The sequence below is a fragment of the Ranitomeya variabilis genome, chromosome 6 (genome assembly GCF_051348905.1).
Source record: "Ranitomeya variabilis isolate aRanVar5 chromosome 6, aRanVar5.hap1, whole genome shotgun sequence".
Taxonomy (NCBI): Eukaryota; Metazoa; Chordata; class Amphibia; order Anura; family Dendrobatidae; genus Ranitomeya; species Ranitomeya variabilis.
In genome coordinates, this window is record NC_135237.1 from 558,325,538 (window position 1) to 558,340,468 (window position 14,931).

At 42.4% G+C, this 14,931-nt stretch overlaps 1 protein-coding gene across 2 annotated transcripts in view; it reads right to left on the minus strand.

Annotated features, from left to right (window-relative positions):
- The window catches only part of TRAPPC9 (trafficking protein particle complex subunit 9), a 576,113-nt gene that overhangs the window by 476,470 nt on the left and 84,712 nt on the right, over window positions 1-14,931 (minus strand). For both annotated transcript variants that reach the window (XM_077271277.1, XM_077271278.1), the window contains exons 12-13: window positions 14,346-14,431; window positions 6,112-6,238 (exon numbers count right to left, since the gene is read on the minus strand). In XM_077271277.1, coding sequence (XP_077127392.1) covers window positions 6,112-6,238; window positions 14,346-14,431 — 213 coding nt within the window. The remainder of the gene's footprint in view (window positions 1-6,111; window positions 6,239-14,345; window positions 14,432-14,931) is intronic.

Genomic DNA, 14,931 nt, shown 5'->3' on the forward strand with positions numbered 1-14,931 from the left:
CATAAATCACTGTTTCAATACTCACAAACCCACAGGGGTCTGTTCTCTGAGAATTTTAAAACGACAATCGGTCAAAATGGTCAAAGTAGCTCACTACAATCTTATTTACGGGCAGCCACATTTCATACGGTCCATTTTGGGTCTGGACCAAGATTTTGTTTTTCTAAGAACCATGACATTATTTTTTCCTGGTGATGAAGGCAGTTTTTTCAGGAAAATAATATTCGTTATTGACAGTATTTTGGGATACATATAGTTTATCGGTAAGATTGTATTAATTTTTTTTTAGCAGAAGATGCAAAAACAAAAAATACTGAATTCAGTATTTATTATACAGGTCTATACAATGATATAAAAATAAAGCCGGCCAAGTAAATTAGATGTCCCTCGGCAAAACGAGGCTTATGCTGATGACAGCCGTCTCGGCAGTTTCTCCCATGAGAAAGAGGCCAACAGACACCTCCATACGTCGGACCTGTCCATACGTCGGACCTGTCCATACGTCGAACCTGTCCATACGTCGAACCTGTCCATACGTCGAACCTGTCCATACGTCGAACCTGTCCATACGTAGAACCTGTCCATACGTCGAACCTGTCCATACGTAGAACCTGTCCATACGTCGAACCTGTCCATACGTCGAACCTGTCCATACTGGCAGGTGCGGATGTGTATAGGAGGGGGCTTTAAATTCAGAGACTAATAGCTTTCATAGTTTGTAGCTTTAGTGTACATATAATACATTGAATCATTTTATTTATATATTTTTCAGGAAAAGGTGGTGGAAATGTGACAAAAGGTCAATCTTTTTTTAACGCCATGCTCTGCAAAACAAACTAAAACAATTTTATTCCACAAATTATATTTATAAAGAAAAAACTTTTTTTTATTGATTATATGGGAGAAGATTTTATTTTTTTTAACTTTATTGAAACGTAATAACGATTATTTTGCTCAGGTGAGCGCTTTTAGATGCTTGAGCCAAGTTCATTCAGGTAGGATTTGCTGCAAATATTTCTACAGAAAATCTACAGGGAAATCAGACAGAAAATCTGCACATGCATGTGTAAGTAATGCAGAGGATTACAGGGGGGAAAATGTATGTGAACCCATCCAAGAAGGAGCGAGCGTCCAAAGCAGACAATGCCAGACAGACGTGTTAGTAACACTGTGCTCATCCCGCTCTGTGCCCCAATGATGTGATGGAGACACAATGTAAGAATCCTAAGGAAACTGTTCTGTGATCATCAATGGTCAGTAAAAGCTCGGCTCCTGGTATTAATTAAACCAGTCGTCATCTTGATCGATCTCTCTTCTTGCAGTAAACAGCGGACGATTCCAGCGGACAAGGAGAGGCGTGGTCATATTGGTCTTACATCCCGAAATACAGGAAAGGTCGATGCAATCAGCATTTACAGGAGTGGGGGAACTGTTCTTACGAGAGAGCAATGTCGGAGCAAAAATATTAATTACGCCGTCATCAAAAACATCTCTAAAGTGTGCAAACTTGAAAAATAATAATGATGAAATATATTCTTCTGTCCTTAAAGGTTCACTGGATCTAGAACCCACCCCTTAAAGGGGATGTTTGGCTTAAGGGTACAAGTCTGCAGTCACTCTATGAAACATTTCTGTCATAAGAAATGCTGACACTTTACATGAATTTGACAGGCGTTCGTATCCACTGCATCCAGCCCCGACTTCCCCTCAGACCGGGTGCAAACATTTTTTTCCATACTCCCTGTGGAGACATGTGGGTCAGTGGGTGCTCTCGTCCGCTGGCCCGGCTCTTGGACAGACCTCACTGACAACAGCTCATCCCACTGAACGCCCGCTCTCCCTCTACATGGGCAGAATACCACTCAGTCAACACAGGATGAGGGTAAAACAGTGCGACAATACTTTACTGAACCACCAACAGTCAATAACATATAGTAAAGTCCAAGCAAGTACACAAGATGGTGGAAATTAGAGTCTCACCTTCCGCTGACTCGACGAGATTAGAGCAGCTATGACTTTGGGGCTTTCAGGGCCGATAACCTCAACCAGTGACATCCTGGTTTTTAAGGGCACCGATAGAAAGTAGGTAACGACAAGCTTAAGAAGCTGAGAGTCCATTGAGGTACATGGCCAGGTGACCTGATTGTCCCAACCTGACTTCTCTGAACATCTCAATGGGTCCAGGTGACAGGATGAACCCAACCTGGTGTCAGGACTCTGAACATTTTTTACCTTTTGTGCATTACTGCCCTTTTCCAAGATGGCGTCTTTGGTCTCATGTGCACTGTGTCTTCCTGCTATAAAACTCCACCCCAGCCTTCAGTCTGTGCTAGAGTATTCTGCCTTGTATCCAGCTCCGGACCTCTGATTACTCCCTGGCTATACACCTGCTTCTGTGAACCTGTATGGTGATCCTGCTACTCTGCTCTGAGTTCCTGCTGCATGCACAAGTTTAGAGTAATCCTCCTTAATCTGTTGTTTGTGTTTACTTCCATCTGCATTTGCTGGACATGTAAGCTGTTTCTGCTTTGCAATAACTTAGACTATTACCCAGGCCTCCCTGGTTGAGCTAAGATATGATTTGAACTGCCTAATAAGCATATCTATCTGTGCCTGGACTAAGACAAGGATTTATTCGTGTCAAGTATCCTCAAGAATAACTGTGCTTCATAGACTTTCTGCTTGATTGGATTTTCCTCTGAAGTTTCCTATAGACTGCTAAGCTGCGTTTATTATTTGCACCCAGTGTTGTGGACTTGAGTTTCTCTCTGCACCTGTTTGAATCACCGTGTGATAATATAGACTTTACCACTTATAAAACTGTGTCCTGCAGTTGTCTTGTTCCACGCAAAGAGTCTCCTGAGTTATCCCCTATAATTATAACACCTGGCTTCTCCAAAGTCTGAGACCAGGTGACCAGATGGTCCCAATCTCGTTTTTCCAAACATCACCATGGGGCCAAGTAACCAAATGGTCCCAACTTGGCTTCTCCGAACGTCTCCATGGGGCCAGGTGACCAGATAATCCCAACCAGGTACCTCTGAAGATCTCCATGGGGCCAGGTAACTGGATGGTCCAAAACTGGCTTTTCCGAATGTGTCCATGGGTTCAGCGATGGTCAATAGAACAGATTTGTATTCTTCCAACTGGGTCGTGGTCCCTTAAGCTGATTTCCTGTAGAGTGTATCAAATCTTTATCCCTCTGGTTGGAGCTATGTTGTCTGCTGCTGTTGGCTGCTGTTCTCTAGATTCTCTTTGCAGAAAGCTAAAGGTCTTTTTTTAGCCTTCAGGTCATTGACAGGTCAAGGGGAAAGTGAGATGAGGTAAACTCTCATTGTTTGAGTATTTAATCAAATGCATAGTTTGTCCTTCACCGCAAGTCAACAAAATGCATGGTCTGGCACAATGGTTAATCAACATATTATCAAACATCAATTGTTCAATTATCCAGTGTCCATTTCCTCCAAGGATAGCAACAAAATCAATTCAAGAGTCAACGTTTAGGCTCATATGAAAAATGGCTATGTCACTTGACCAACTAAAGAAAAACACATCAATTCAAGAATCACAGTTAGGCCGGCGTCACACTGGCGAGTTTTACGGACGTAAGAGCGCAGAAACTACGTCCGTAAAACTCGCATTACATACGGCACAATTATTCTCAATGGGGCTGCTCCTATCAGCCGTATATTACGGTTCAGTATTATACGGCTTTCTACAGCCGTACAAAATCGCAGCATGCTGCGTTTGTCAGCGTATTGCGCAAATAATACGCCAATGAAAGTCTATGGGGGCGAGAAAAATACGGATTCCACACGGACCTGCAGTGTGACTTGCGAGAAATACGCAGCGGTGTTAGTGAAAAGTCGGTAATTCAATTGCCGGCTTTTTCCTTCTACTTCACAAACCCGACATGATATGAGACATGGTTTACATACAGTAAACCATCTCATATCCCCATTTTTTTTGCATATTCCACACTACTAATGTTAGTAGTGTGTATGTGCAAAATTTGTGCACTGTAGCTTGTAAAATAAAGGGTTAAATGGCGGAAAAAATTGGCGTGGGCTCCCGCGCAATTTTCTCCGCCAGAGTGGTAAAGCCAGTGACTGAGGGCAGATATTAATAGCCAGGAGAGGGTCCATGGTTATTGGCCCCCCGTGGCTAAAAACATCTGCCCCCAGCCACCCCAGAAAAGGCACATCTGGAAGATGCGCCTATTCTGGCACTTGGCCACTCTCTTCCCACTCCCTGTAGCGGTGGGATATGGGGTAATGAAGGGTTAATGTCACCTTGCTATTGGAAGGTGACATTAAGCCAGATTAATAATGGAGAGGCGTCAATTATGACACCTATCCATTATTAATCCAATTGTAGGAAAGGGTTAAAAACCACACACACACATGATTAAAAAGGATTTTAATGAAATAAACACAGCGGTTGTAATAATTTATTGTTCTCGCAATCCATTTGCAAACCTTCGCTTGGCAAAATAATAAACGCACAATATACATACCTTCTGATGTCAGATCACGTCCCACGATGTAATCCATCTGAAGGGGTTAACTAATATTACAGGCAGGAGCCCTGCTAATGCAGCTGTGTGCTCCGTGCCTGTAATCCCCGGCGAATGAATGAAATGTAGGTCATTGACCTACATTTCCTTCAGTCGCGGTGATGCGCCCCCTGGTGGATGTCCTCATATGACCTGGAGCGTGGGAAAAAGTTCCCAGGCTGCAGTTCATGAGAACATCCAGCAGGGGCGCATCACCGCGACTCAATGTAAGTACAGATCCTGCTTTCCTTTCAGCACCCGGGGATTACAGGCACAAGCGAGTGGTTTATCGCAGCTCGTGCCTGTAATATTAGTTAACCCCTTCAGATGGATTACTTCGTGGGACCTGATCTGACATCAGAAGGTATGTATCTTGTGCGTTTATTATTTTGCCAAGCGAGGGCCTGGAAATGGATTGCGAGAACAATAAATTATTACAACAACCGCTGTGTTTATTTCATTAAAATCCTTTTTAATCATGTGTGTGTGTGGTTTTTAACCCTTTCCAACAATTGGATTAATAATGGATAGGTGTCATAATTGATGCTTCTCCATTATTAATCTGGCTTAATGTCACCTTCCAATAGCAAGGTGGCATTAACCCTTCATTACCCCATATCCCACCGCTACAGGGAGTGGGAAGAGAGTGGCCAAGTGCCAGAATAGGCGCATCTTCCAGATGTGCCTTTTATGGGGTGGCTGGGGGCAGATGTTTTTAGCCACGGGGGGGCCAATAACCATGGACCCTCTCCCGGCTATTAATATCTGCCCTCAGTCACTGGCTTTACCATTCTGGCGGAGAAAATTGCGCGGGAGCCCACGCCAATTTTTTCCGCCATTTAACCCTTTATTTTAGCAGCTACAGCGCTGAAATTTTGCACATACACACTACTAACATTAGTAGTGTGGAATATGCAAAAAAAAAGGGGGATATGAGATGGTTTACTGTATGTAAACCATGTCTCATATCCTGTCGGGTTTGTGCAGGAGAAATGAAAAGCCGGCAATTGAATTACCGGCTGTTCACAGATATCGCGCTGAATGAAATCTAAATACAGAATATATATATATATATATGTGTCTCAATGACATATATATATATATATATATATATATATATATATATATATATATACTGTATATATATGTTTTCCCTAACATTTGAGCACATAAATCCATTAGATGTCGGTTTTGCAAGCCTGCGCGAAAATCTCGCAGTACGGATGCCATACGGATTACATACAGAGGATGCCATGCGCAAAATACGCTGACACACCCTGACTACGGATCAATATTTTGGGAACATTTCTCCGTATTACGGCCGTAGTACGGACGTATAATACGTGGCGTATTGTCTTACGCCGAGTGTGACGCCGGCCTTAAGGATCATATGAACAATGGCCTATATCTCTTGACCCACCTAAGAAAAATATGTCTGGCCTAATTAAGAAAAAAATGCTGTGTCGTCACACTCGCCATCGAAAGATCCTAGATACAGCATCTAAATAAAATCTTTGCTGAATAGACAACACACACTAAACATGCTCGGGGCTTACCGTTGACCGATATCTGCCCGGTGGTTCTGGGAACACCAACTAAAGTGACGGGATAAAGACCGGATTCTGCAGGAAGAGACAGAGCTGCTGGAAGAGACTCAAACTCCACTCCGCTGGTCAGCAGTCCCTGCAATCACAAAGCACAACTGTACAATGCATAAAAAGACACGTTGTGTTGGGTAACAGTGCAGCCACCACTGAAAAACTGATAACTCGTTGTGCAAAATTCTTTTTACTAATAACACTTATGTACAAGGATAAAACTAATATAATACTGCCCCTATAAACAAGAATATAACTACTATAATACTGCCTTCTATATACAAGAATATAACTACTATAATACTGCTCCTATGTACAAGAATATAACTACTATAATACTGCTCCTATGTGCAAGAATATAACTACTATAATACTGCTCCCTATGTACAAGAATATAACTACTATAATACTGCTCCTATGTACAAGAATATAACTGCTATAATATTCTTATACACAGGAGCAGTATTATAGTAGTTATATTCTTGTACATAGGAGCAGTATTATAGTAGTTATATTCTTGTACATAGGAGCAGTATTATAGTAGTTATATTCTTGTACATAGGAGCAGTATTACAGTACTATAGTAGTTATATTCTTGTATATAGGGGGCAGTATTATAGTAGTTATATTCTTGTACATAGGAGCAGTATTATAGTAGTTATATTCTTGTACATAGGAGCAGTATTATAGTAGTTATATTCTTGTACATAGGAGCAGTATTATAGTAGTTATATTCTTGTACATAGGAGCAGTATTATAGTAGTTATATTCTTGTACATAGGAGCAGTATTATGGTAGTTATATTCTTGTACATAGGGAGCAGTATTATAGTAGTTATATTCTTGTACATAGGAGCAGTATTATAGTAGTTATATTCTTGTACATAGGAGCAGTATTATAGTAGTTATATTCTTGTACATAGGAGCAGTATTACAGTACTATAGTAGTTATATTCTTGTATATAGGGGGCAGTATTATAGTAGTTATATTCTTGTACATAGGAGCAGTATTATAGTAGTTATATTCTTGAAAATAGCATGCAGTATTATAGTAGTTATATTCTTGTATATAGGGGGCAGTATTATAGTAGTTATATTCTTGTACATGGGGCAGTATTATAGTAGTTATATTCCTGTACATAGGAGCAGTATTATAGTAGTTATATTCTTGTACATAGGGGCAGTATTATAGTAGTTATATTCTTGTACATAGGGGGCAGTATTATAGTAGTTACATTCTTTTACATAGGAGCAGTATAACTACTATAATACTGCCCCTATGTACAAGAATATAACTACTATAATACTGTTCCTATGTACAAGAATATGACTACTATAATACTGCCCCAATGTACAAGAATATAACTGCTATAATACTGCTCCTATATACAAGAATATAACTACTATAATAATGGACAGAATGATACAATTCCTTCATTTCTTTTACAAAGTAAGTGTTTTGTTCTCGTCTGAATTCTTGTCTTGTACAGTTCACTCTGCCGTCTCTGTATTTTTTACCTGTCCCAGCAGAGATTGCGAGATGGTTATTAATGCAATGTCTCTTGGTCGGGAACAAGACAGATTATTCCTTCTAATTAAACACAAAAAAAATAGAAGATAAAACTGCACTTGCGTCTGACAATCAATAAGGGGGTGAGATGAGGATTCGGTGAGATCCGGCAATCGTTCAGAGGCTTGTCACTGCACAGCAGAAGACGTATAGAAAAACACAGCGCAGGATGTGAACAGCGAATGTAAGTGTCAAAGAAGAGAAGATGCCACGGGGATTTATACGAACAGAATCGAGATCCGATGTTTTACCTCCTTTTACAATGTAACAAGAGCTCAGAAAGGGTACGAATCTAATGACAAATATCCAATGGGTCAAAAAGGACAAAAAAAATTATAAAAATAAGCTCAGCAGATCGAGGCGACCAAACCGACAGAGCGACTGAGTTCAGTGACTGATTGCAGCGGTGTCGATATGACGACACCAAAACGGGTAAAAAACAGACTGGGGCAATGGCAGAGACACAGCCTTGGGACCAGGGACGATAAGTTAAAAACAGGATTTTTTTTTTTTTTTTAAATAAACTGTGCAGATAGGGAAACATTTCCAGAAGGAACACCACCCCTTTAAAGGGGTGTTATCAAGTTATTAAATTGTTTTATTTAGATAAATAAGCAAGTTTGCAATTGACTTGCTTATTCTACCTGCCATCTTTCTCCTGCAATAAGAGCTTTTGTCTTACAGAGTGTACAGCTTGTTTCCTAAAATCTCAATCATCAGAGTCCGGCCCAGTGTGTGCAGTAGGTACATTTTAGGCTGATCAGTTAATTCGTAGGATACCAGTCCGCTCTCTCCAACCTTTTTTTTTTACAGCAGTTTGCTACTCATTTCCTTTTCAACTCCTGACAAATGTGCCATGATCAGTTCTGTATAATTACAATTCCTTGGCCTCCAGCATGGCAGTTTCCAGAGCAGTTCTCCTAATCATGGTTCGCACCTACCTGAGCCCAGTGATTGATTAAGATCCCTGTTATATCTCTATGCAAGTATTGTGAGAACAGTGTAGATTTAGAACAAACACTGACACACTTAACAAGACGGAGCTCCTGGCCAGAATTGTCACTTTAGGCTATGTGCGCACATTGAGTATTAGCTTGCAGAAATTTCTGCAAGGTTTCACCATCTCTTGGCAGGAAAAACGCTGTGGCATAAACTCACGTTTTTGTATGCGTTTCTGCGTGCGTTTTTTGTACAGCAATGAAAGCCTTTTTTTTAGCTAAATAAAGATATTTTAAAACACAGTTATGCGATGTAATTTATTGGTTCAACGCCACCTTTCATGCTGATGCAGTAGCAACAGAATAATGGGATTAGGGCTTGGTGTCATCAGCTGCTATTAACACCTACCTCTGGGCTTATTAATGAAAAGGTGTCAGCCCGACACTCTCATTACTAAGACGATACGTAAACACACACACACAGAAGCATTAACAGCACAAATGTACATAGGCTGTAACCAGACAGCAACTGTTCATTTAAAAAAAAAAATGAAAAAAAAAAAAAATGTTGTGGGCTCCCGCATAATTTTAATAACCAGCAGAGGGAAAGCCGACAGCTGGGGGCAGATGTTTATAACCTGGGAAGGAGGTAATACCCAAGGAGCTTCACAGGTTATTAATATCAGTTCACAGTTGTATACTTAGCCTTTAGTGGCCATTAAAATGGGGAACCCCCAAAAAATGATGTAGGGTACACCTATAATAACCAGCAAAAGGCTATGCAGACAGCTGCGGGCTGATATTAATAGCTTAGGAAGGGGCCATGGATATTGGCCACTCCCAGACTAAAAACATCTACCCTCCATGACTGTGGATAAGAGCTATCAGCCAGGAGACTGAGCTGCTACTGCACAAAGTTTACACAGCAGACGGAGCTGCTATTGCACAAAGTTTACACAGCAGACGGAGCCGCTACTGCACAAAGTTTACACAGCAGACGGAGCCGCTACTGCACAAAGTTTACACAGCAGACGGAGCTGCTATTGCACAAAGTTTACACAGCAGACGGAGCTGCTATTGCACAAAGTTTACACAGCAGACGGAGCCGCTACTGCACAAAGTTTACACAGCAGACGGAGCCGCTACTGCACAAAGTTTACACAGCAGACGGAGCCGCTATTGCACAAAGTTTACACAGCAGACGGAGCCGCTATTGCACAAAGTTTACACAGCAGACTGAGCTGCTATTGTACAAAGTTTACACAGGATTGTCTATTCTGATATAATGTAACAGTAACTCCATATACCCTGGAAGAATAAAACACACTGCAGCTGAATAAGGCTCAAATCCATTCAGAACTTTGTATGTATCTGCTAATCTGGGCCTCTCCCCCACTACACCGCACCAAATCTAAGACTAAAGGGGTCCCTTATCCTACACCCCTCATCTTCATGTAAATGACTGATCAGAGCAGATTTCTCGCGCATGTTTTATTCATCACGATGGTTACAAATTACTAATTACTGATAATTCAGTCTCCTCTAATCATCGGCGCCTTCACTCCGTGTTTGTAGTTTTCACGTGTCTATTGTCTGCTTAATGAGAACTATAGAAATAAATCAGTCTGCGCTCACATCTATGTTTAATTGCTTTTTTATTTAATTTCTTAGGGGTTTTTTCGCTTGTTTTTTTTAAAGTGAACAAAGTAAATACTGGTCAGATAAGGCGCCATCCGAGTGTCTTTGGCGTGCTCGCAAACTACGTTCGAGTCCCCGCATCTGCATGTCTCGCGGCCTGGATATTAGGCAATCTCTGCATGTGTTACAGCTGTCGGCAAGCACCCCCCACTTTTCAGTTTTTGAATTTCCACAAAAATGTAAAATAACCAATACATTTCGTTCAACTTCACAATTGTGTTCCACTTGTTGTTGATTCTTCACCAAAAATTTACATTTGGCATCTTTATGTTTGAAGCATGATATGTGGGAAAAGGTTGAAAAGCCCCAGGGAGCCGAATATATATATATATATATATATATATATATATATATATATATATATATATATATATATATATATATATATATATATATATATATATATATATATATATATATATATATATATATATATATCTCTATCAAAATTGGAACAGCATCTCGTATTACCAAACTGTAGTGCAGCGCTTTCCCAGCCAATGTTCAAATGGCCTCCGGTAACAGATTATTTATTTATATTTATTTATATATATATATATATATATATATATATATATATATATACATACATACATACATACACACACACATACACGCACATACGGTATATATATATATATATATTTACATACACACAAATTATGTATAATGAAAGGGGTTAAATATGGCGACAACAGATGCAATGTCTTTCAGTGACCGCCGGAGCACAGTGAGATTTTGGTTTTATTTTCCTAATACAGCACCGCCTTGCACTGCCCCTAAAAATTGCAATAAAAATGTATGCGGCCCCAAATGTTCCCATTTATTTCTTCCCAGATTAGAAAGTGACAAAAGATTTTTGTTTTTTGTTTTTTTTTTAATTAATTTTGACTTTCTCTCCACTCGTCGGCAGCAGGACCGATCACTCGGCTGGACATTAAAGAGTTAAAACAACCAATGATAACGAGGATGGAAGGGGAATAAAAAAAAAACCTCTCTCCTTCCTCTGGGCAATAAATACTAAGGATGACACAAAGTAACAAAAATAGCTGCGAAAGGACTCTGGTGACATTGTCCCATCAGCCGGCGAGCGGCTCGGTGGTCACGGTGACCCTCGCGGTAATCTCTATTCGCCTGGAAGTTAAGTGCTTCTATATGTGTGTTGTAAGGGGATAGCGAGGAGGGCGGGGGGCTGACATCTATTACAGGCCCATTAACGCCGGTGACGTCCGCGATCTGAAGCCCTGCACTTGGCCCCCGGGGGCCGGTGACCGGCAGCTCTACCGCGGCCTCGCTGCACATAATCCGTTTTGCGGAGCGTTACTTTAAATTTGTTATGAGTTCTAGGAAAAGAGGAGGTCGCGGCGGGATTAGAGGAGGCCAATAAAGGCGGCCATGCTCAGGATCACATTAACGGCTCCCCTGCCCTCTATATACACATGTATATATATATATATATACCCTCGGCCAGGGACGGCTCTGGCGGCCGCTTGTTCTGCTCTGATCACTAGAACCATAAAACCCTGACAGGCGGCTTTATCATGGGGGACTCGGAGCTTGAAATTAACCTTCCTCATATAGAAGCTTCTCCGAGACCATTCGTTATTATTGGGTTTACGTCGCCGCTGCGGTTTTTTGTCACCCTATTAACCAGCGGCGCTCGCTGTTCTACACACTAAGGGGTTTTTTTCCTCTTTGTAAAGTGAGAAATCTATTATCCTCCTAATTGTATCCCGTCAGCAGTCCCATGTCAGGCAGCGGAGGACGTCGCCTTAAAGGAGAGCTGGAATAGTGTGGTAAGAATACTGGAAATCAAGCTGCAGGTTCCCTGTGTCCCTCAGACAACACTTCCTGTCCCCGTCCCCAGGCCGAGTCCCTTCTTTTATTTTTTATTACCTGTGCCCAAAAATAAAAAAAATTTAAAAAAAAAAGAGTAAGAGTTTGTGTTTTTGCTGTGTAAGGGCAGAGACACCGATTCCAGCGATGTGTCACTTGCTGAGCTGCTTGCTGTACTTTTGATAGAATCACAGCTTTCTCTGCCTTGGATGTGACAGTGCTGTGACTGCTGAGCTGCGTATAACCCCGCCCACGCCCCTAATTGGCAGCATACACAGTGAACACAGGAAGAAGCAGCCAATCAGGGGTGGGGGGCTGGGTTACTAAGATTAGCTGGACTGCCTGACACACAACAATTAGTCCTGAAGTGATTATCTCCTGCTGATAAAACACTGATTGTATTTAAAAAACAGCAAGCTAATAAGCAAGTGACACATCGCTGGAATGAGGCTCTCAGCCCCTACATTATGCCACTCTCACAATACATAGCAAAAAAGTGCTGTGTATTCCTTTAAATAGGGCGTATGTGCATCATGAAAGAGGGTCATCTTCTCGAGGCAAATATCTAGGAGTAGCTTTCCCCCATAAAGTCAGGTCTTGGGAGCCAAATGCCAGGCTCCTACATCAGCTCCTGTTAATCTCCCTTATTGCACTTTTGTTTTTTTATTTTTCGGGCCAACATGGCCTTACGAGGGATTTGTGCCTCCATTTTCCCGAGACCCGTAACATTCTTACTGTTCCGTCGTTGGAGCTGGGCGAGGGCTTGTTTTTGAGCCATTTGTAAGCCATTTTCCTTGATACCATCTTGGGGTCCATGTGACGTTTTGATCTCCTTTTATTGTATTTTTCCACCATATTTGTTTCTCCCCTTGAGGGCCATGAACCTGCAATTATTCTGCTTATTATACTATGTAATAGCACAGCATTGATGTATATAGTGTAAATCATGGTCAGCATGTACCAGAGTGTCAAAGGAGTATTGGGCCTTCAGTGGGCCCCCGTTGTCCCAGTAACAGACACCAGTGAGACAACGGCCGATTGTGGAGGGAACTCCGCTCTCAGCCCCCTCCACACTGCACCACCCATAGGCGTAAGGGGGTTAAGCAGGAACTCCATCTGATTTCCTCGAGGGTGGAGCCAAGCAAATGAAGGAGCTAGACCCGCCTCCGAGGAGCTCCTGTTTATTACATCCTGCGTAAAATCCAACTAGTTGGACTCCTTCTCCTCTGCAACCGTGAGGTTCCTTTCTATTCCTCCCAAGGATCGTTACCTCCAAAAACTGCACCTAATCTAAGAGCAGCCATCTTGCTATGGCAACACTCCACCAATTAGAAACCAAGCTTGGACGGACTTTTTATTCCCAGCAGTCTTCTACATGGAATTCTTTAAGGCGATCTACCTAGATTGGTGTCTTCTCTGAATGGCCCTCCAAGGCCCAACTGGTCCTCCTCCCTGGACTCAAGCTGCAGCTTAGCACCAAGTGCCTACCGGTGCCATCCTAGAGAGCGGGTGAGGCAAGGAGTGCTCATATACCCAGTGATGAGCGACTGCCCCATATCAGGCAGCCCAGGCCCACGTTGGCAACGCTTGGAGGGCGCCATTTTGAAGTACTCACCACTAGTCATCTATCTTTGTGCACCTCAACACTGGATGAAGGGCAAAACCCCGTGATTGGCAAAACCCTGTCTGGTGGTAATGTGAGCATGTCAGAACCATGTAGGACATTCGCTTATGGACCCCTGTGCTACTCCAGCTCACTGGCCGGGTTCCCCACCATGCTTATCACTGCTGTCTTATCGCCTGATCGGTGGCGGACTTCTGCAGACAATCACTGACCGCAGCTGTAACCGACATGTTAAAGAAGCAGCCGCTCCGACCAGGCTGGACAAGGAGGAGGAAAGACCGGAGGAGAGACCGGAGGAGAGACCGGAGGAAAGACCGGAGGAGAGACCGGAGGAAAGACCGGAGGAAAGACCGGAGGAGAGCTCGGCCAATGATGGGGATCCACGGGCGGCTATGCGCCAGATCATATGTGAATTGTTAGACAGTGGTGGAAAGCACCATTATGTTATGTATAAAAAAAGTGTCACAGGCGCGGATTAAATAAGTTCTCCTTCACCTTCTATCATCAGCTGTTACAGACGGACTCACCATGGTCTCCACTCTCAGCTCGAAGGGCATCGGGTTGTAGACCATCAGCTGCACCTCGCACACGTCCCCCTGCACCCACCGGAAGTCTGCAAACAGGGAAAAAGCACAATGTCACAAATGTATTATACTGCAATACTCCAAGAAAGCACCATACAGGATAGGGTTAGATACACGGCTCAGCAGACAGTATCACACAGGATAGGATTAGATACAGCTCAGCAGACAGTATCACACAGGATAGGATTAGATACACAGCTCAGCAGACAGTATCACACAGGATAGGATTAGATACAGCTCAGCAGACATTATCACACAGGATAGGATTAGATACACGGCTCAGCAGACATTATCACACAGGATAGGATTAGATACACGGCTCAGCAGTCAGTATCACACAGGATAGGATTAGATACAGCTCAGCAGACATTATCACACAGGATAGGATTAGATACACGGCTCAGCAGTCAGTATCACACAGGATAGGATTAGATACACAGCTCAGCAGACAGTATCACAGAGGATAGGATTAGATACAGCTCAGCAGACATTATCACACAGGATAGGATTAGATACACGGCTCAGCAGA